The 23,835-nt window shown below is 40.6% G+C and overlaps 1 protein-coding gene across 15 annotated transcripts in view; it reads left to right on the top strand.

Moving 5' to 3' along the window:
* The window catches only part of ADGRL3 (adhesion G protein-coupled receptor L3), an 875,465-nt gene that overhangs the window by 772,920 nt on the left and 78,710 nt on the right, over nucleotides 1-23,835 (top strand). For all 15 annotated transcript variants that reach the window (XM_090036868.1, XM_090036867.1, XM_090036864.1 and 12 more), the window contains one exon: nucleotides 1,323-1,414. In XM_090036868.1, the coding sequence (XP_089892994.1) occupies nucleotides 1,323-1,414 (92 nt within the window). The remainder of the gene's footprint in view (nucleotides 1-1,322; nucleotides 1,415-23,835) is intronic.

The raw sequence follows: 23,835 nt of genomic DNA, 5'->3' as shown, positions 1-23,835 counted from the left end.
TCAAAATAAATGTGACTTCACAGTTAATGCATTTGGCCAGCATATCAGATAACATAGCAACAAGGTAAAGAATCATGCTGCAGAGGCAGCTGGAGTTGTTTCGTACTGAAATCGCTACAGTATGGCTCATACTTTGTTTTAAATATAAAGTAGTTCTACTCGTGCAGCAAGCCCAACACACTCATTTTAGCACAGTTATCATAACTAGTTTTCATGTAATTCCAGAGCCCTTCACCCTTTTGCATCAGGGCAAAGTTAGCACCACCAGTTAAACCTATAGTGACTGCATTGTCATACACAAAAGCAGCCAGATTATGTGCAAGACAGAGGCACATGTGGTTTGAAGAAAGCATATTTCACACTTGTCTTTGCAGAGCCATCTTTGTCTGCGTATTAAGAAATAAAGAAATACAGGGCATCTTCCCACAGTGAAAATGTCTGCGTGATAAAATTACTGTACCTGGCAGCAGCACCTTCAATCATGATGTGCTCCTTCAGGTGGGCTGCTTTCTGAACCAGAAGCAGAGTAATTGTGGCCATGTGACAGAGCCACGTAGCCCAGCACTGTGCTAATTAGCTCACCTTTGGCACCATGCTGACATGGCTTAGGAGGGAGTCCATCCCCAGCAGCATGATGTATTTGAGACTGCCACTGCCAGGCATCATAAGTTTACCTTGTAAGCATGGCCTGTCTCTCACTGGGCCTGGGTCTTCAGGACCTCATTTGCAGTAACTGAGAGCCTCACTAGCAAAAGAGCTATCGAGCCACAATCTGCCCTTTACAGAGCAGGCCAAGATGTTCTTTTCTAATCATTATCGCCGTGCACCTCTAACAATAATGACTTTCCTACACATCTGCCATGTTACCAGGAATTGGGAAAAGTGCACAGTGACACACATTGAGGGCAGCTTTGTTCACTTTAACAGGGCCAGCTGAACAACAAGCCTAGACTGATTTTCTTTTTTTCCATTAGCACACACCCCAAAGACACAGAAGAGCAGTCAAAAGTAACTAGTTTTAATTTTCCCCAACATCATTTGGAACGCTGCTGCTGATGTTGAGACCAGCTCTGTGTTTGTAACAGCCCTGACACCACTGCTTTATGTGGCTCGGTGGTATTACCATTCCCGTGTTCTATGAGCTGGCTTACCTTTATGAAGTAGTAGGCAATCTTCTGCAATTCAGGCTCTATAATACTGTAGCGCAGTGAGAGCTAATTTCCCAGAGCAACTCATCTGTTACAAAGAATTAAGTTACTTTTCTACCTTCAGATTCTGCCGTATCACGCAACCCCCACCCTCCTGTTTTTTTTTACTTGCAGCTTAATGTAATCTTCCTTGGGATTGCTCTCTATAAAATGTTTCATCATACTGCCATACTGAAACCTGAATCTGGCTGTCTTGACAATATCAAGTAAGTGATTTTTTTCCTCTCTCTCTCTTTCTTTCTTTTGTTGTTTTCACCTTGGCTACTCTTAGAACAGTATCTGTTATAACAAACCCCTCTGACAACAATGACAAGGGGCATTGCATTGGCTTAATCAAGAGTAACCCAGGTTTTGACTATTTAAATGGTTTATTGTAGCGTGAACAAGCAAATGATGAGGGCCTGCCTGTTTCCAAATGGCCCTCCTTCCATTAGATTATGTTAAAGTTCAGGGGTAGTGTTTTCTATTCAGTTTTGTGTAAATGAAGCAGAAGTCTAATAATATCCAGATTCCTTAAACAAAGGTTCAGCTGCACCTAATTGTCATGTGGCAATTATTTCAGTTCTCTGCAGAACAACTGTAGATTATTACTATTTCTCTATGCTTACTTGTTTCTACCCATTGTAGATACAGTGACCCAAATTCTTCCCTCAGGGTATACCTAAAGCAGTCTGATTGGCTTGAGTGGAGTTAATCTGAATTGAGGGTGACTCAGATCAGAATGCTGTGTTCTCTATTCAGTTTATATTTTGCCCTTTGGCCTGGTAAGCATTTGAGGCCGGACATCACACAGCTATTGACTAAACCATTAAATTAATAGAATATTAGTGTCCATCAGTGTCTGTTTGTGCTAGTACCTATGGCTTTAATTGCCTGCTTCACAAATGCTAGGGGGATTTCAAGTGCAGCGTGTGATAGGATGTTGAGTCTATTAATTAATAAAACCATGTAATGAACTTTAGGAGGTGGAAAGCATTGGCGTCAGCACTTTACTGCATACCTAGGAAAGCAGAACAATATCTTCTTCCACTAGAAGTGGATGCTAGCATCACCTCTTTGACAGGTGGGGGAGGGAGAACAGAGGAAGAAAGCTTATTATGTAATGACTGAATAGCACAATTACAAGACATCTCTCCAAGAGGTTATTATTGTTGCTGCTGTAACTGCTTGCACAGATGTTGCTTTAATTTAAATTGGTCAGTCCTCATAGAAAAACTCTCAAGCTGGGCAGGGTTTGTAATATCAAGGCTATGTGTAAAGCATGTCACACCAAGCACATCTTTTCTTTACTAGAGACGCATTGTTTATACAGGGATGAGAATAGGGTAAGAAAGCACAGGAGTCTTTCAGAAAATGCAGAAAGGGAGTGGATGCTATGCAGCATGCCCTTCACCATTCCCTCCAATGGTCCCCAAGGGCAACCACTGAGATTTTGCAGGTCATGCATTTTGGCAGCCAAGCTAGGTGGCGCAGTTCCTTGGGAAAACATTAACTTTTTATCCATGGCTTTTGAAAGGAAGGGAGGATGTAGTCTTCTGCTGCAAGCCATGCCAGCAGAGTTAGAGAATAGTCCGTTAGTGAGACAAGGAAGGTCAGAGGGAGCATGTGAAGAAATAAGTGTGTCATGAGGTCACTGGAATGGGGCTGAGTCCAGTATTAGCCACAGACTGAGTGGTTCTGTGCAGTTAACCAGCCCTCACACCCAGACTTTTCTATTCTTGCACTAACTCCCTTCCACAAGGGAATAATTAGTTGGGCTTTGTGCCTTGTCATCTTCATGCTTTTTTTTGTAGCTTGTCTTCCTCAGTTGTTTTTACCATGATGCCTCAGATCACTAGGAAATCCCCTTTTAGTGCTGACCTTTGAGTTTGGCTTTGCTGTGTGTGTTCTGTTTTCTTCTAATACAGTAGATATTTCTTAGAAAACACTAATAATTGCCATTTTATCTTTGATCCAAGCTTTCCCCTGCATTTACCATGTCTCTTAAACTGCTCCTCTGGAAAGTATTTGGAATCAGATAAAGGTTTATTTTAGAGGGTACTTCCTTTGGGGCTATACAAAGTGATCCTTCTAGGCATGAAACTGCCAAAGTCATCCAGTGGAATGGAATAGTTCATTCCACATCTGTTAGGATGTGTCCACACTGAACTATCGTCATATGCACGAGTATTTAAGCTGGCTTTATTCCAGCTACCCTGGGTATTAGTAGTGGTATACGCATGGCAAAATGTGGGTTATACACACCTGTATGGGCTGTATGCATGACTCCAATTCTGCTGCCAACAGGATTTCAATTCCTGAGCTATATTAAGAGCAACTAGTCTATTTTAGCGACTTGCATGATTCGAAGCCCAAGTTAGTGGGAATCTTCTATTCATTTAATTCCACTCTAGATCAGGCCTTAAATGGATAATAAGCTTAATACTACTTGGGGCTAACGATTTTACTGTAAAACTAAATCAGTCACAGAAGGTCCCTGACTGAGAAGGATGTTTTCAAGGTCACCCATACAAAACCTGTCCAAAAAGTTCTGCACTGTGATTAATAAAAAAAAAATACCATAATTAGAGCAAAGATAATAATTACATACTGAGTAATCTTTGCTCTTACTAATTTCTAATACCTTTGTTAAAATGGCAGGCATTTATACAACAGGTTATGTCAATTAGAGTGTCACTGTAAAATATTTTATCGGCTCTTTGGCAGATGAGTGTCTGTTCCTGATTTGACTTAATTAAAATGCCTTAAAATGCAAGCAATGAAAATGTTTCTAAACATTTTGTTGATGCCTTTCCAAGCCTGTTGCTTCATTGCAAATACTTTTTTTTTTGTACAGAAAAGTGGGAAAGACTTAAAATCAAGTTATTTAGTGTATCAGATAGAAGATTAGGAGGGGCCTTGATCATGATTTATAAATACCTACAGGGAAAGATTTCTGAGTAGAGGGACCTTTATTGATAAATTCAGGCTAGAAATAGGTGTAGATGTTTAATAATGTGGTCATTTACAGTTGGAAGAACGTCATACACCATCCCTTGTTATCTTTAAATCAACCTCTGGGGTTTTTTTTCTAAGAGACATATTTTTGCTCAGTAACAGAAAATGGGCTTGGCACAACAATCCCAGCAGGAAATGCTGTGGCCTGTATAATTTAGGAAGGGTGGCATTCTGCTCCTTTCTGGTTGTCTAGGCATCCAGATTTATCACCTATATGGCATTTTTGGTTGTATAAGTCCCAGAGAAAATCATTATGCACAAGTTGGCATTCTGTCCCCATGCAGGTAGCCCTATGCACATGAACAACTATATGTGACTATGTAGGGATAGAGGGCATCCTTTAGTTTGTAGAGGATGCTACCAAAATTGTAGTGAACATACTACTTCACTGGGGCAAGGACCCAGGCTAGAACCTAAGGCCCCCTCCCTTTCAGGTGAACAGCTGCCTCACTGAACCAGATAACACCCTCTGACTTGCTATGCCTTTGCCTATTTTCTTCCTCACCCCATGTATCTACCATATACTTTCTTCTCATGGTTGTCCAGGGGACCGGCTTCAGAAGGAACACCAGACAGGGGACTGGATAATGGTGTAGTGATGGTTAGAGTGGTGTTCTGGGAAGTCAAAGAGACTGAGCTATCTGGGAACAGATGGACTGTCTCTCCCACACCAGTGCGCATGTCCAGTCTGGGTGTGCCCATAGTTATTGCCCAGAACCCAGGACCCTAGGTGCATATGTAGCCTTTGATGTACCTTCCATGCATGCAGTAATAAAATGACTACCTGTCCTTAAGGGGCATCTTGGGGATTTTAGGCGATCGTGTAGATGGCCAAATTTGGTTGTCTGGGCATCCAGGAAAGAATAGAGTGCCATCTGAGGTGACCACAATGGTCCTTTCTGTCTTTAAATCTGTGAATTTATAGGGAAGAAGGGCTTTAAGTTCCAAAGACTTGCTTTGATTTCAGTGGACCATATTTTCACAGCAGTAGGGGACCCCATTGGGAATTTGTTTTCCCACTTCATTTCCTATCACCTTTTTCCATTACGCCATGAAGAAATTCTTGCAAACAATTCAGCAGTGGCAAAATATTCAGTTCCCTGTGGCACTATATAAATAATGCCCATAAAATATTTTAATAGGATGCTAATAAGCGCCTCTGCAATCTGCTGCTTGCCTATGTCACTATAAAGGTTAGAAATATAAGGTATAGAAAATGTAGAGCTAAATTACTCCACTTAAATTAATGAACCTGATAAGGGATTGGGGGTTCACCTGGGATATCTTTAATTACTGTGGCAACAGAGGAGTCATTCAAAGGACAGTATCTGAGCCAGATGCTGTATGGCTAAAGGGTTTGTAGGCACTCTGCACAGTTGTAAAAATAAATTTCCTCAGTTCTTCAGGAATACTCTCTTGATTACTGAGTGAGGATGGAAGAATCTGACATTCCATCAGTGGAACACTTGACATCCAGCTGTTATCCTGAAAAAAAATAAGGAAGTGCTGTGTTTAGAGGCCTGGATGGATTAAAAAGTGGTCTTATTCTCACCTTTGTTGCTGTTAACAATTCACCAGGCTGCTTTCAGACAGCTATATCTTTGTCTTTTTATGTTATGGTGATAGACACGTGCAAACTTTTCCTTTAACTCTCTCTATTTCCTTATCCTTAGATGGGGAGCTCCTCAGAGCTGGGTCCATCCTCTGTTAAGTGTCAGGATGGTGTCTAGTATAGTTTATTACAGAGAGGTAGGAGCCACTCAATAATCAAGGTTAGACTTCATCTGTGTTGTAATTCCAAAGAGAAAGTTCCCACTATGTTGGGGGAAACGATACCTCATGCAAAAGCAGCAAGTTCTTTGACTAAGACAGTGTGTGTATGTATGCATAAAACCCTGATCAAAGTTCACAGTCAAACTCCAGCTGATTTGAATTGGGAAAAGGCTTAACCCTCATATTTGTACCACAATGCAGTGCTGAGCTAATTAGAATGTCTGGGCACAACCATGAGGTAAGCGTTAAATATTTTTAGTTAATAAACAGGGTTGGAGCTTAGGGGGTTGTTCAATAAACCTTGTTTTAACCCCACCCTCTTTATTTACTTTTAACACTAACCTTTTCATGGTTCCAAATACTTAGGGTTCAAGCTCAGTGAAAATTAGGATTTCTTCTGAGGTTTTATTTTTTTTTTAAATGAAGCAAAGATTATGAAATTAAAACAAATACATAAGATGCCTGCTTTGGAAAAGCTGTAATGATTCTAGCATTTCTTTGTGTCCCTCCCAAAATTCTACCTGTGAGTGGATGTTGCTGACAATCTCTCCCTGCTGCAGCAGTCACCCTGTATAGAGTGCTTCCTACCTTCTGATCAGTAAATTAGTTTGGAGGGTGGGAGGCTGGGTCCTAGGCTTTATGCCAATGAAATTATTGTAGTTGAGAAGTAGGTTCTTAGTTGGTGATGGTTGAGATTATTTCAAGGTCAAATCAAACCCTGCCTAAGTACACGAGTTGGTCATTCATGTCACATAAAGCCTATCTTGAGGGTTTAAGTGGAAAGTGAGCAGTGCATCAGCCTTGTGCACTAGAGTGAATATATGGGCTCTCAATGACCAATGTGAAAATAAAAGGGGATTGTATAGTCCAACAGATGACTGTACTGTCTGGGATCCTTACAAACTCACTGCAAGTTTATTCCAAGCCTGGGATTCAGACGGATTCAGCTGGTGAAAAGGCAGAGTATTTGTCTCTTAAACTCTCTCTCTTTCAGTGGAGAATAGAGGGGCACAGCTAAAGCAACAACACACCCTGGAGATCCCCAGCTGGCAGGAGGCTTCTTATAATGAAATGTTATCAGATGGAATACTTTAGAGACACTCTGAGGCTGCTCTAAAGCATGTCAAACAAATGTAGAGCCAGCCGTAGATAGCTCTTTTGCAGCTGCATTACTATGCCCACTGGATTTTGCAATGTGGATGAGAATGGCAGCTGGTGTGCATCTGTATCTTTTAACACATACTTTGGTCCAGATTGCCCTATACACCCACCGATAATGTCATTTTGCAGTTAGGCCCAGTCCAGTGAAGAATTTCATCTGTGCATATGGATAATCCCACTGCCTACAACCTGACTACTCTTCCAGTTAGATTTAAGTACATGCTTACTGAATTGGGGGTCTGCATGGTTTTTTTTCTCTTTGTTCTTGCCAAACAGTGCATTCACAAAGCTTATTCTTATTTTCAGATATCTTCCCAGTTATGTAAACTCTTGTTCTTTCTGGAAAAAAGTATCATTGTTTAGTCCCCCCCCCAGAAAAAAATCAGGGGTGGTAGGCACATGAGTGAGAGTGTAGCACACAAAGGCATTTTGCTTGGCATGCATGCCTTGGGTCGGACAGTGGAGAAGGGGCCACAGCAAGGATCAGGACCCTCATGACTCCCCCTCTGTCCACCCTTAGCACACCAGTATCTTCTGCAGTCTGCAGAAAACGTTTCTGACCCCTTGTACAGATAATAGCCAAACCCATTAATTAACATTATTTAAATAGTCCTTATTCTGATCATTGTACTGTTGGCATTGAGGGTGTACTTGCATCTTTCTCATAGGATTGCTTTCCCCAGGCTGACAGACATTTGAATTACTCTGTTTGCTGTCTAGTGTCATTAGGAATTATGCATGACATCATTATGGGGTTCATTACAGTAACCAAAACTGATCCTCTTATGAGAGAATTGGCTCCAGGGGTGCAAGGATTATTTGATTAATAAAAGGCAGGTTCTGTAATCAGTTTGAAAGATTTCCTTCATGGGGCTGGACACCTGCCATACCTAAAGTTATGCTGGAATCTTAATGTGCTTCTGAGTGGCTGGCAGGGAGGGAGTGAAGCATGTCCCATCATACCAGAATACCAGAGGCTGTAAGTCATCCTTTCAGTTTCTTAATAATGGCCACCTTTTCTTTGAAGACTGTATGTGTCCATTTCCCCTGCTTTTAATGCTTCCCTATTCTCTCTCTCTCTATCTCTCTCTGTGGTTAAGTTTGTTAGTATTTTGCATAGCCATATTGTATTCACTGACATTTTTCCATGGTGCAGTATGTGGCTATGAGGTTTTATTTTATTTGCTTTGGAAGGCTGAAATACATGCCTTCGTAGCCAACTGCAATTACAAACCCATGAAAAGTAAAGCAGCAGATTGGGATTTTTCAGTTTCTTTTAACTCTCCTTTCTCTTTTTTCCACACATTTTGTTGCACTGTTATTTTAGCCATAGCTTGTCTGAAAGTTTACTTTAAAGTCAGTTGGATGCCCTTTACAAACACAATTAGTTCAGGCCTTCTCATAGAATAATAAATAGGGTTGGAAAGTTGTGTTCAGTGAAAATGCCCATCAAAGTGAATCTAGACACACAAAAAAAGTCCTCCTGGGAATTTATTTTTTACTGCCTTAGTTATTGGTACCCAAACTTTCAGCTTGGTGCTTAGGTCAGTTTTTAAAGAGAGAATACTTTGGGATAGTTTTGTTCCTCAGTTAATCCCAAGATGGCATCTTACTTCTGTTATAGCTTTCTTTGCTCAGTGTAAACTTCCTAGCATCTTTCATTAGCAACATAATAAATACTGAGGTGTTAAAACAGTTTTACCATATAAGAAAGAAAAAAAAAATGTTTTTGAAGCACAGATACAGGAAAACAGCTGACTATGTCCCATTGAAATCCATGCTTAAGTTTGTTCCTTAATTGAGGTCGATGGATCAGATCTCCCATAGGGCATTTATACACAAGTTCAGGGGGTGGGGATGCTTTAATTAGAGCAGCTTTGAGAGCCGCTCAAATTAAAGTACCCAGAGCGTCTCATGTATCAATGTCCCTATGCTTAAAATAAAGCTCCCAAAGTGTCCCGTGTATCAGCATCCCAGTGTTTAAAATTGTGGCGGGAGTGATTTAACTAAAGCTTGTTGAACAAACTTTGGTTGAAGTGCCCCTGCCACCATTTTTAAGCACAGGGATGCTACTACATGAGATACTGGAGTCTGCTGGAGTATGGTAACTACCAGCGGACTTGATCAATTGAGTCTACTCCGCCACACTGTAATTACAGTGCATTGAAGCAGCCTCACTGCTTGTGTATAGGCACCCATAGTGCCCATTGTCAGTTTCCTCTGACTTCCATGGACATCAAGGGTGATCAGGACCTCACTAGATGGAATACTGATATTCTGCAGGCAAAAAGAAGGAAAATAAAGGAAATCCTCTGTGCAATATTTAATTGAGGGGCAACAGGTTTTTCTCACTCAATTTTAATCATTATATTCTCACTTGTGAGTTACTTAGCCCTCAATGAAGAGTTATATTTCTCACCTTGCATTTGCAATCTAAAGAGGCACATGCAGCAGCACAGTGGGCTAATACATTCTGTTACATAAAGCAAGGCACAAACTGAGATGGTCAATGCGGGTCATTTGTCTGTGTTCAAATGAACGAGAAGAGCAGCGTTTAGCTTTGTCAGACATTTCAGATAATGATGGTTATCATTCAAGAAGGAAACTGTCCTGTTGTTGAAAAAAAAAAAAAAACACCCCACTCCCTAATTTTGGGATTGGCACCCAACTATGGAAAACTCAGGGCCTTGTTAAACATTAATGTTAGGTGGCTCCTGGAGCTCTTAACCCCTGGGCTGTCTACACATTAACACCTGAAAATAGTTTTAAGCACTCTGTAAGTGACTTAAAGTTACGCTACTCCAGGGCAGGATTATCTCTGATCCATGTTACCCAACTCATGTTACATTAGTGTAAACAGCCCACCCATTCACCCCTTTCTGGCCCAGATCAGGCCCAATGGCTCCTCACTCTCCCCAGCATGCAAGATCCCCCTTACTGCCCCCCCACCGGTGCTCCATTTCCCCTTCTTACTTGTAGCTGCCCATGCTGTCTGTCCTAGTGGAGGAAGCAGGGAAGGGTTAAACCTTCCTTGTCTGCTCCCCCAGGATAGACAGCATGGGCAGCTACAAGTAAGTATTGGGGCTGGCAGGGGCAAGGGGGAGCCCCAGGGGAACTGAGGGAGCCCCAGGGAAGAAGGGGGCAGGGGTCAAATCTGGAATAGGAGACAGGGGAAGGGATTCTTACCTGTCCATCCTCCAGGCCCCTACTGGCCTGAACATGTGACTGCTCCACAACTGAGCTAGCACTAATACCCATCAACATTTGAGCAGCTCACAGTGTAACATGTGACAAGGTCCTCAGGCTTGAGTTTTATGGAGTGTGGAGGACTTGCAAGTCTGAGAGAAATAAATGGCAGCTGATGGTACCCCCTCCTTCCACTCTTGCCAGTGCTTGTAGTTTCATTGTAAGTCTCATTGGTAAAGTCTAAGCAGCTGGAATAATAGGATTGTGTGAGAGTCACAAGTTCTACTTGCATGTATACCCGATTGACTCAAAAATTGGCAAATGAATAGAACCATTGTTTATTATCATGGAGAATCCCACTGTTTGTTTGTTTGTTTTTTTATCCAAATTGGTGCTTTTGAGAAGTCTATCCCCTGGTTCTCTAACTTCAGGGTTTGTTGATACTACAGTTCTGAAAGTTAGGTTTGGGTGCATGAAGTTGGGCATCCAAATATAAAGTTACTAATAATGAAGATCCACTTTTAAAAATGTGTCCCCTCTAACTTTCTTACCCCTTTTCAAGTCCTGTTCTGTGTGGAAAGTTAAGTCAACTTCTGTCTAAAATCAATTCACAAGTCTGTGAATGACCCCAAAGTAATAGGAAATAAGTTATTTTGAAAGTTTATAGTACTACCAAAATATAGTGACCTCAACTGTGGGATAGCCTGAGCACCTATAACTGCCATTGAAAGCAATGTAGTTTATACATTATCTATTGTATAAATGTAATTTATTAAATGCTCATTTTTATATTTTCATATGGGATATCCATAGCTCATGAAGAAGCATTTAGGAGTAATTTACCTTCTGAAAAGTAACGCTTTTTAAGTTGCAAAAAAGATTTACTGACAAATATAAAATTTGAAAGGAAAGTTTAAACACAATTTGGGGGGAAAAAAAATCTGCAGAAATGCTTTGCTTATATAAAATCAGTTTGTTAACACAGAACAATTGGGCTTGTACCAGCAAAGCAGAAAGCAAAATTTATCAATTCTGTTTTATTTGCCAAACTGATTAAAGTATTAAAAAAGTAAATGCACTTTCTTTGCAGTTAAAATGAGTTATTTTTGAAGCATTTTAAACCACCGTTTCCTTTAACACTACAGTTAGTTACACAAAAATGGAATTATGTTTCAAAATATCTTGATTGTGTGAAGTGCCCCATCTGACCACAGTATTTTTTCAGTATTGTAATTGCTTTTAAATTCAAGTGGAAATGCAAAAATAACAAATGCTATAGTACAGTTTTTGTATTCAGTCTTTGCCAATTGTTCTAGTCAATTTTATTATTTACCTTAAGACAATGTTCCTTGAAAATGTTATCGATGCTAGAGTCTAGAACTGAATATTGCACCAATTAAATGGATGGGAGGGTGAAGGACCTTGGCTTAAAGGAATAGAAACATTTTAATTAATTGGTTCCACATGTACATTTGCCTAGGAGCATACGAAGTGAATGGTGCACACTCTTCTGCTTAAAGGTTCCATTGTGCCAGCTGTCAAACAGTAGTGGAAAGATGGCAAAGAGCCAAAGTACTAGTACTTAGCACTCGGATTGCATTCAGCGCAGCACCTGTTCAGAACATCTGATCCATAAAGCCCTCTCCTCTAAGATGTTCACCACCCTTAACTCCTGTTGAGGGTCAGTGAGAGCAGACAGTGCCCAACAGCTAGCAGGAGCCATTTTCAGAGCATTGTGCAGAATAGTAAATAATGTGGGAGAGAGGTAGAGTTAGCCATAGTAGTCTGAAGTCAGGCAGAAGGCAGGATACAGGTGCATCTTATAGACTAAATAAATCAGAAGCTCACTTCCTTAGATACTGGTGAAACAGTGATGAAACAATGCGAGGCATTACATATGCCCACATTGGGTGCGTCCAAAATGAGTGCACACATGCAAGTGTATGCATTTCCTGCAGCACAAAAAGCAGTGTGCTAGCCCCAGCAGCATGCTGGCCCCAGCAGCCTTCTTACCTGGGGTCCTAGATGCCTCCAGGGTCAGCAGCAGTGCCAATCTGGCTACACAGAGCCTGGCCAGCAGCCAGAGCTTGCATCTGGCCAGCCAGGCTCTGTTTCTGGCAGTGCACATTGCTGCTGCATGCATCATGCTGCTTTAAGCAGCAGGTTTTTTGATACTGTTCTGCAAATTAGCAGCATGGTGAATGGATGCACATACACTACGAGTAGATTGTGGCATCTCAAACAGCTTTGAGGCGCTGCACATTACATGTGTGCACTTGTCTGGATGTGCCCACTGAATCCTGTTGAACGTTGCACAAGCAGGTCTGATGCTATTGGACAAGAAGTGGCCAAAGTATGGGTACTTAAATAGAAGCCAATATTGATTCATAGCAGTAGCAATTAAAATTCCATTCTAACAACACTCCAAGCCCCTAATGATGAATTAGCAATAATTTGTAATTATTAAATATTAGGTATCTGTCAGGAGTGACTTAGATAAGGGTGATCCTGCCTTGAAGTAGGGGAGAATCAGTTAGGTGACTTTTCCTGGTCCCTTCTAGTCCTGTAGTTTATGATTCTGTGAAGAACATAGTTTAGAGAACAAGGAGAAGAGAAGGCTGAGGTGGGGTGTGATAACAGTCTTCAAGTACCTGAAGGGCTATTATACAGAGAATAGAGATGGACTTTTCTCTATGGCTGCAGGGGACAGGACTCAAGCTGCAGCAAAAGAAATTTAGGTTGGAGATTAGGACAAACTTACTGACTATAAAGATGGTCAAGTCAGTTGGAACAGGTATCCTAGAGAAATTGCGGAATTTCCATCCTTGAAGGTTTTCAAGAGCAGGCTGGACAGACACTTATCTGTGATACCTTAGTCAGGGATGCTCCATAGATTCATAGATTGTTAGGGGCTGGAAGGGACCTCACAAGATCATCGAGTCCACCCCCCTGCACTAGGCAGGAAAGACAACTGGGCTCAGGTGACCCCAGTGAGGTGACCGTCCAGTCTCCTCTTGAAGATTTCAAGGGTAGGTGATTGCACCACCTCTGGAGAGAGTTTATTCCACAGTCTGGACGCCCTAACTGTGAAGTTTTTCCTGGCGTTAAGCCTGAAACAATCTTCTGGGAGTTTGTGGCCTTAGGCAGGGAGCTGGATTAGATGACCTTGTGAGGACCTATTTTCCCATGATCCTGTGATCCAATGGAGATGAGTAAGAAATTGTTTTTTAGTTTTTCATGTATTTCCACTGACTAGGAGGATGGGCTGCTTGAATGGGCTCCTCAAAGAAGTTATAAGAAGGGAGTAAGAGTATGGACAACCCGTTGACACAGCCAAAGTTCTAATGAAACTGTGTCCCTCCCAGCCAATTTCTCAGTGTATAGCAGTCTCAATGGCAATTCTGAATTCTGTAGACTTCTTGGAATGACCATTCAACTTATGGCTGGATCAGAGCTTTCTTCCAGATAAGTGACTTAGTTCCTTTTGAAAATGAGACTTTGATTCGTGTGTCACCTAAGTGCTTTGGGGTATATCTATATGAGATGCCTTAATGCACAGTGGACTGTTCTACTGCACATTAGCACATCATGCCAAAATTATGCTAATGCGTTAATGTGCAGTAGAATTAGTGTGTACTGCACATTAAGCATCACAAAATTTTGCCTTTGCTACTGTGCATTAGCACAGCTACTATCCTTACCTGCTACCTCATATTAGAGGTACTATACTTAATGTGCAGTAGCAAAGGCACGTTAATGAATGCGTAGACATTCCCTGGAGAATTTTACTTCACTTAAAGATTGGGTATTATATTATTATACCACAGATTATTGGACTAGATGCAGAAGTTACTGGGTGAAATGCTGTTATTGTCTCTGTTATGCAGGAGACCAGGCTAAATGATCTACTGGTCCTTAATGGCCTTAAAGTCTCTCATACATGTTAATACATGATTCTTCAAAATCTAACAGTCAGCTAAGCATGCCTAATTAAAACTTGTGACAGAAAACACCATGCTCCATGGTGCACTCACTAGTACAGTGCTATTTTACATGACCCTTCATCTGCATCTCTAGATGATTATATTTCTAATATACAGCTTAAAGCAAAATCAGAAGACACACCCTGATCTGCTGCACATACACAAAATTAAAGACTTACAAAATTCCATCAAGAAAATGTATACATATATTTATTTTTTTACAGTGTGCAGGGTTTATAAGAGCCTTAGAGAAAAAATTGCTAATATCTTATTTTGTCACTGAAATGAAAAATCATCTGGGATTGCATTTATTTTTTGTGTGTGCTTTTTCATCCAAATAGTTGCATCAATAGCTGCATCAGATTGTGTTCATTTCTGTTTGACACTTCTTATTTTTTTGTGGAATGGATTGGTTAATAATAATAATAATAATGTATTATCAATTTTTTTTGCTTGTTTAGCTATCATTTTTCTGATGGCTGCATTAGTGTTGAATGGCAATGGTAAGCGCTAATCTTTCCACTGACAGGTGTCTTCCTTCCAAAATAAAAATTAGTCAATAATTATTGATTGAGAGAGTATCCTGGAAGATATTAAATACTCAAGGCCTTGCTATGAAACCATTCATCATGATTATTGTTTTAAAAGGTCATAGATTTAGTATTTTGTCTGAAAGCCCAGCTTGCACTATTTGTAAAATACAGATGTGCCCAAAGGCTTTATTGAATCTGTATCCCACAAAAACAATCAGATATGTGGTTACACTTTACCGTGTTTTGAAATAATTATGGCATGTCTTTGCAAAGTTAGAAGGAAGGAAATGTGCATGGTAAGCAATTTTGAGGGTAGTTAATTACTTACTGAAAATTAGATGAGCTTAACAAAATTGCTCTTTTCAATTACAATAATTAGAAACAAATCTCAGAAAAAAAGCCAAAACTTTCCAAGTAATCTCCTGTTGAAACAAAAGGGGGATAACAGATATGAATTAGTAAGATATAATCAGACAGGTGATGCAGTAGTCCCAAGCCATGTCTCTGGAAACTTGCAGGGCCAAAAGAACTTGGTCTACTTTGGCATGTGACATTTTTAAAACTACCTAAGAGAGTAAAGACCCTACTCCTGCTGAAAACCAGTGAAACGTCAATGTGTAAATCCTGTGTTGCTTATTACTAGAATGCCGACTTAGAGTAACTTGATGGTATTTGGGACTCCTAAGCACACTTGCTCTGTGTTTGACTTAAATACAGGCAAATCTAATACAGTTCTTTTCAGCATCATGAATATGATTCATAGTTTCCCTACCTTTTGTGTTCTCCCTGATACCAGTGTAGCTTGTGCAACCATTAAGATTTGGTTACATCTTGCAGCTGCTGAGCACTCAGTGGGCATGTCTACATGAGATGCTAGGTTGCCGTAGCAATGAGCTAGGCAATGTAGCTCATTGCTATGGTGAAGTAGCATCAGTGGACACAAACCAGGATGCCAGTGCTACATCACCATAGTGATGAGCTACATCACCGTAGCTCATCGCTATGGCAGTGCAGCATCTAAAAATAACCATGTACCACTGGGACTGTGCCGTACCAAATGCACAGTCAGGGGCTCATGTAGATGCAGCCAGTCTTTATGGGTATAATGCTTGCACAAGGTGTGCCTCACTATGATTGGTTCTGTATACTTATTTAGCTTTTACCTACATCTAAGCACCTTTAACTCCTTGTTTTGGACAACTCTATCTTCCCTTTCACAAAGTCTTAAACCTCCTTTTCCCCAACCCTTTTTACCTCAAGTAAATTTTTCAGCAAAGAAGACTCTCTGCTTTCTACCTACTGAAGCATCTTAAGCAGGTGTCTTCAGCAAGGTAGCCCATTCACTGATGTAGCCATACAGGGAAGATGGTTAGCCTATTGTGTCTTCCAAGAATAAGGAGCCATAGTTAGCCATGTTAGTCTGAAGCAAAGTAGAAGATAGGGTAGATTTTCACATTATAGACTAACCAAAGTTGAGCTAGCTAGATAGATAGACAGATAGATAGAGCATGTGATGAAGTGAGCTATAGCTCATGCAAGCTTGTGAGATATATATATATCACAAACTTTTGTGAGATTACACACCCACACATAATATAATCTATTTTGGTTAGTCTATAAGGTAAAATCTACCTTGCCTTCCAAGAACAAGCCTTAGTTTACTACCACACATCACAAGCATCTTCCAGGAAGCAGGCAATCTGTTGTCTTTCTCTCTTTTGGGTGCAGTGGGATTTTACACACTCTCCTAGACATGCTGGCTGATTCTCGCCTTGTTGATGCATTAAAAGCAGCTCTGCAGCTGTACGTGCAAAGGTGTGGGGGGGGGGGGAGTTGGAGTGTGGGGAGGGGGTTTGCCTGTCTCTTTACAGAATTCTGTCCTTGCATGAGTTGCTAAGGAGAGTTATTTTAGTAATCAAAATGGAGGATGCCAAGGGAGTATTGTGGGGCTGGGAGAAAGCAGGGTAAAAGAGCAAAATCTTGTCAGAGAAGATAGGGATAGTATGGGAACCAAAAAATGAGATTCAGGAAACTGTTTCATGAAAATCCAGATGTTTCAGACAAAATCCAGACATTAGTGACCTAAGAAATGTGATTAGAAGGCATTTTGGCTCCCTGCCATTTGTACCGTATCTTTGTCACAAAATGTGAAGACAAATTATTTAAATAGTCTTTTCATGCTCATTATTGATTTTTTTTTCAAAATGAAGATGCTCCTTCACTAATCAGTTATGAACACATTAGTTTTATGTAAGGAGTGTTTCTAGACTTTTAGCCTGTTATTGTTTATTTTCCAAAGCATCCTATCTTTGAGGAGCTCCCCTCACTTTGGCCTTTTTATTCAAAGTCAATCACCTGTAAAAGCTACTGATGGGTTCTACTCACATTGGGCTCATTTCTGCCATCTCTCCTCAGCAAAGTGCTGGTGTTAATAGAAACAAATAAGCAAATGATTTGTAGTTACCACCGTCAATACATATGATTATGAACCTTGGACCTCTCACTGGCCTTAGCGATAAAGAAAAACATTAGGAAATGTCATATTTTTTAAAGTAAACTTATCTATAATTAAACCATCAAGAGTTTAGTGAAAGTTCCTGGAGTCAGTCATTTCTTTATTTCCAACTCTAATGGGAGGATCTCAAATTGGCTCAAAAGAGCCAAGACCCGTATCTGTATATTTAGGCACCTAAATATGTTTAAAAAAACTGAACCCTAGGCCTTGTGTTTCCACATGGAAGGTTTTCAAGTCACATTTAAAATAGGACTTAGTCTCATAAACAAATTAGATATATTTGAAAAAATTTCCTTCTAGCTAAAAAGCAAACCCAGCATTGCTGATTTGACAGTTTACATGTGCTAAGACAAAAACAGCCATTCAGAAACTCCGGAGAAAGGCCATTGCAACTCACTGGGCGCATCTGCACATGCACTGTTACTGCCTAGTAACCTAGGTTACTGTGCAATAACTGAAAATTACTGTGCAGTATGGGCATGAGTCTACATGTGTGCGCCCATACGGCATAGTAACTATGGTGACTTATGCCATCTTGCAGGTAGCAAATTTACTCCTGAGTACTTACTGTGCAGTAAGGCATGTGTTACTGTGCATTAACCTTGTTTGTGTGGACTGACTTGGGAGTAACTTTACTGTCAAGTTGGTATACGCACGGTGCTGTAATGCCTAGACGTGTAGACATCAGTCTAAAAACCGCTTACTGCACAGTAAATGCATGTGTAGACATGCCCACTGAAAAGCTTAGAAAATGTTATGGCCACAGAAATTAGAGACACTAAATAGTATTTATAGTTTGTTTTTTGTAAGCTATTATAAAAGACTCTTTAACAGATACTGTCCCATAAAAAGGGAATGCTTGACAGCATTTTTATTAAAGTAGCATATCCTGCTACTCTCTACTTTGTTAGATTTAAATTCCAAAGAGAAGAGTGGATCACTCTGGATTCCCTTGTCTATTTCTGTTATTTATCTCTAAAAAGGGATACATCTAAAGGCCTTGTTATGCAACAAATGGCACAGAGGCCTCATGAGAGAAGTTCCTTGCCTTGTAGTGCAAAGAATCAAAAAGGAAAACAGGTAAAGAAAGTTGAAGTGATTTAGCAAGGCAAGTCAGTGATTCAGCAGGCCATCGAGAGAATTAGACCTCTCCCATGTCACAATCCACTGTGATAGTCACTAACTATGTTGCTACTCATTGTACACAGTCACTTACAGTTGTTCCACTGATTCATAATCTTGTTGATCCTGCAGAAAAAAATTACATTATAATGGTTACCTAACAACTAAAATCTCCATCTCTGTAAAACACACAGTGGGTCAATAGCTTTACTAGGAATAGAACCAATAGTTTTTGAACCTGTTGTTAGGAAGCACTTTCTTAGAGGTATTCTGATAGCAAAAATGGAACAACATTTATCCATTCTTATCCTCTTTTACGTATCTTATAACTCAGAGGTTTCAAACACAACAGTCTGTAGGCCAGATTCAGCCCACTGACCTGGGTCATCTGGCCTTCAGGGAATGTGGTCCTCCAACTGATTTGAGTTTGTTGCCCCTGTTATAACTACATGGAATGGTTTGCAATAATGATGTTACCCAAGTATGACTGGGTTTACATGAAATACCAAAAAAGGTCTGAAGAGCAAGGAAATATAAGTATGAAAAGCTTGGGAAAGCTCTTTGAATGTCTGATACAGTGTCCACCCAAGTCATTGGGCAACCTCCATGGAAACTGATGAACAGATAGGTGGTGTTGCTGAGGTGGATGTGTTGTCATTAGTCAGGAGATCCTCCCACTAGGAATTGGTAAGTCAGATTGGCTTTAAACCAAGATGGAAAGCTACCTGTGAGGCTCCAGAAGCATCAGCAGTCTGCTTGAAGTGATACAGCCGTTTGTGCAACTCACACCTTTTTCTGTGTGCTATCAGGTAGTAGAGACCTCAGGCAGGAAAACAGGAGGTATTCTCAGAGCTGTATGCATGGATCCCCTCACCTGTACTGGTGTAGAGGCCAGTGGGGTAATGACGGGAGATGAAGTGAAGAGAAGTAAGGGGGAGTTTACTAAAGCTGGTGAGGCCAGCAATACTGGCGATGATGCACAACAAGGTGGTTGTGGATGCTGGGAAGGGGTGAAGTGCAGTGCAGCCAGTGAAACTGAGTAGATGAGGGAGGCTGGAGTGGCCAGCAGCCTGGCAAGGAGGGCTGTTGTCCAGCATTTGGGAGCGGCTCTATTGTTGGCCATTGAGGTCTTAGAGGTATACACAACTTATTATGAGGCTGATTTTGGTCTCAAAACCAGATACCCTCATAGTCTTCAGTGGAGGGGTATCTCACACAAAATGCAGTTACCTCCCCACACTAAGGGCCAACTTCTGCCCCTATTTATGCCCAAGCAACCCCACTGATGGATTCAGCAGTGTATTAAAGAAGCCAGAAATTATCCCTAAAAGACTGTAGGGCTTTGGCTACTGTGAGGAGGAAAAGGAAGGTCCCTGGATTTCAGTTGTGTTTCTGCTTCTTTCTGAGACAAGGTCTGTGGCAGATTTCTGTAGGAGAGTGGTTAACTTGACAACTCACTGGTGTTTTGCCTGAGGGATGACTTACAAGATGTACTGATGCTTGTCCCGTTGTCCTTGGTACAGAGATGAACGAATTGAACTGATGTTCCTCTCATGTACTAGTGACAGCTGCTGCTAGAGGTCTTGGTGTCAAAAGTAAAAGGCTTTGGGGTGGGGACAAGGGGAAAAGAAAGAAATGTGGGTTAAGTCCCACTCTTAGCTTGTTTCAGAGAAATCAGACTAATACACACTGGGATAACTAACATCAGAATTGGTCTTAACAGGTCGCATTGTCTGCATTAGGAAAAAAAAAAAAACAGCTGGAAGTAATCTTGTGTTTCCACAGCTGAAGAAGTGTATTTTAAATGGATAGTCTTGGATTATTCTTAAGTGCTTGTGGGTACCTTGGTTTTCTATTCTGTTTGGTGACATTTTTTTCCCCTCTCTTAAAAAGGGAAGCAAATAGGTCAACACTTTCTGTCTCCCAGCAATCAGCAGAAAGGGCTTTAGAAGATTTTAATGCTGTTATCTTTAAAAGAGGATAACACTGCTGTCTGACTCATAAGCAGGAAACCTGGGAGTTTCAGTTATAGTTAAAAAAAACAGAACAAAAAAAAAACCCAACAAAACCATAATAATAAAAGATAAGGCTTCTATGCTACATCCTGATATATCGGATGAATGCCTGAGGTGCAGTGAAGTTTTGCCATCTAAATATATCAAAGCTTTCCAGGATGACAGCATTAGATTTCCTAGATTAATGTTCTCCAAAGACAGTAATGATGTTTTTTTTTAAATAGATTTCTAAGTCAATTGACATTTTATAAGCATGATACGCAACAGAACAAGACTAAAGATGAGTAGCTACGGAACTCAGTTAACAATGGCTCCTTCTAGGACGCATGCCACCTTCCCTGTTATAATTTCCTTAAGAAGTGAACCAGTGTGGTCAGTGTTTTTTGGACCCAGATGTTGTTTTGTTTTGGGGGGAGTGAGGGGAACTAGGGACAAACTGTGGTTATTCTCACACAATATTCTTTATGTCATGATATTCTAATGTTGGTGTTCTTGTCTTTATGTCTATGCATTCTTTAGCTATGAGGATAACAGACCCTTCATCAAGTAAGAATGACCTGAATGGCTGATAAATTCCATTTATCAGTGTGGTCCCATGAACCAGCTATCAAATCAATATTGAAAAATCATTAAAGCTTCTGTCATTCACATTTGAGGCAGAAGAGCAAACTGTGCAGGAAAATGGCCAGGCATACAGCTAAGATGCAGAGTAAATGTGCTGCATATGTATTGCCAAACAATTGTCACTTTGTCTGCTTCACATTTCTTGATTGGACATCACACAATTTCAAGGCAAATGCTAAAAGCAATCTGGTGTCGTACAGACTTGTTATATCAATAGCAGCTCTCTGTTTCACTGTGCTTTCTCCCTCCATGCATTTGAGTGCGTTGAATTTGTTGATAATAATGGTTTTGGCTCTGGATCATTAATGCAATTTAGAGGTAAATTTTCAATGATGCATGGGTATTAAGCCACATGACTCCCATCAAAGCTAATGGAGGTGGCACAATTAAACTCCTGTGCAGTGCCGTGGAAAAAGTCTTCCTAAAGACTGGAATATCCAGTTCTCACAAATTGTAAATTGAAAGCGTTCAATCATGCTGACATTTGATGTTCTGTTTCTTTATTTCATAAAATTGAATTATTAAGAAAAAAGAGTGCAAAAAACCTGCAGCAGAAATACAAGTCTGTACAAAGAGTGCAAAATGTAAAGGAAGCAAGAAGCACATACAAATTATGCACTGTTTATCTTAAATCTTTTATCCTGCAACCAAAAAATAAACCATAAGTAGCACAATGGAAGCATATCAACTTTGCAATAGACTTTCAGTTTGTTCTTCTGGTGAAGAGTCCTTTGTGTTCATTTTTCCAGTATCATTATCATATTCTCTGTCACTCTTCAGTTCTTTTGTTCCAAGGATAGGGGATGGAGCATTTTTATGCATTCTCCACCCTCTCTTTACTCCAGGTCTGTTTTCTGCGACATAACAATGTAATATTGTACAATTTGTGCTGTGTGAGACTTTAACCTAAAGATTACTTTCAGATACTAAGGCAGCATAGTTCTGCTTCCCTTCTATTAACTGATTCACTCTTTTCTGCAGACCTCTGTAATCAGAGGTTTTTAACTCGGACTCAAGAATGCCGTAGATTTGGCATGAGAACATTTTCCAGTAACTGTTAAAAAACCAAAATGTACAATGGCAGTGGGGAAAAAAAAACATTCAATATTTGTAAATAAAAAAAATGGCTTGCAAATACGATCTTAATGTGGTTTCATTGAAGATAAGAGTTTTGGAGGGAAAATATATAAAGCAGTTGAAATATTTAACTTTATGAAGTGGCTATCTTTCAAAAGGATTTTGAGAGTGCATTTTCAATTTGCATAGCACTAAATATTTATTTGCAGGATTGACTGGAAATGCTTCAAAGGAGCTGTTCTAGTCTACTAGATACAAAACAGCTATTTATAAAGCTGCCTAAGTATGCAGTTAGCTCAGGGACCTCTTCTGGTCTCATGGATAAATACTACTTTTATGAACTCCAGTGGAAGTTATAAATACTGCATTTCCTTTCTAATATTTAATGACAAGAAGAATCACTAATAGGTCAAGAATGTGCTCCTGTTTGTGATTGACCCAGATGAAAACAAAGGAATCCAAAGTAAAGGCTCAGTTGTTGTCCCAGTGCCATGACAGAAAATTGGTTTGTCTGGCTGCAAACAGCTCAGCTTTGTCACCAGTTCCTCCCTGCCCTTCCAACTCAACTCTCTCCTGAGCAGAGCGCAAACTCAGCAGAGTCTATGTTCAGGACAGGGTTTTGACATCCCTAGTGACAGCTTATTTTGAAACTTAGCTGGGTTCTCTGTGGACCTGCACCCTGCAAGTCCCTCTCCACACCATGTGTTCGGAGGAGTTCATATCCGTTGTACTCTGGGGTGGGTGCAAGTAGTAGGCATGGGCAGGAGCCCAAATCGGATGATGGCCAAGTTAGTTAAGGTAGCTGGCTGTCCCTCCAGAGATGTGAACTTAAGTCCCATTGCTCTGAGTCCTGCGATGAGTGGTTCCCTGGCCATTTGCATAGTGGAAGAAAGCCCATAACCCCTTTCAAGGACAAAAGGTTAAAAAAGTGTAGGGAGGTAAGAGGAGAATGAGAGTTTCCAAAGGGGATATGTTCTTAAGTCCCCTTAAACCGTCATCCTTTTGACACTGGAATAATTCTTTTCAGTTCAGCAGAGTCCTCCACATTTATGTCACTGTGTTAGAAGGAAACTAGGTCCATGAGCTTAAAGATGATCTTCACCATGCAAATGAAGCTATTAGCTTTACCCCCGCCCTAAACAGTAACACCCTATTTCACACCTGATCCAGCCCTTGCAAAGGCAATGTGATATAACTCCCACTGATTTCAGTGGGTACTGAAATGAAGCCCTAAGGCAGAACGTAGTTCTCATCAACTCTTTGTTCTATTCAGTGTACTTTAGGACACTCCCATGGACTATTCTAAAGAAGCAACCCTTCAGTATTAGTTAGTGTTTCAAGTTTCAGTGCATTTCATAGATTTCATAGATTTCATAGACATTAGGGCTGGAAGGGACCTCGGGAGATCATCGAGTCCAGCCCCCTGCCCAAAGGGCAGGAAGTCAGCTGAGGTTATAGGATCCCAGCAAGATAAGCATCCAATTTACTCTTGAAGGTGTTCAATGTAGGTGCTTAAACCACCTCCGCTGGCAGACTGTTCCAGACCTTGGGGGCTCGGACAGTAAAGAAATTCTTCCTTATGTCCAGCCTGAAACGGTCTTGCAGGAGTTTATGACCGTTCGACCTCGTCATCCCTTGGGG

The sequence above is a fragment of the Crocodylus siamensis genome, chromosome 2 (assembly GCF_052110815.1).
Source record: "Crocodylus siamensis isolate JL-2025a chromosome 2, ASM5211081v1, whole genome shotgun sequence".
Taxonomy (NCBI): domain Eukaryota; kingdom Metazoa; phylum Chordata; order Crocodylia; family Crocodylidae; genus Crocodylus; species Crocodylus siamensis.
This window is presented reverse-complemented; position numbering and strand designations above follow the sequence as displayed.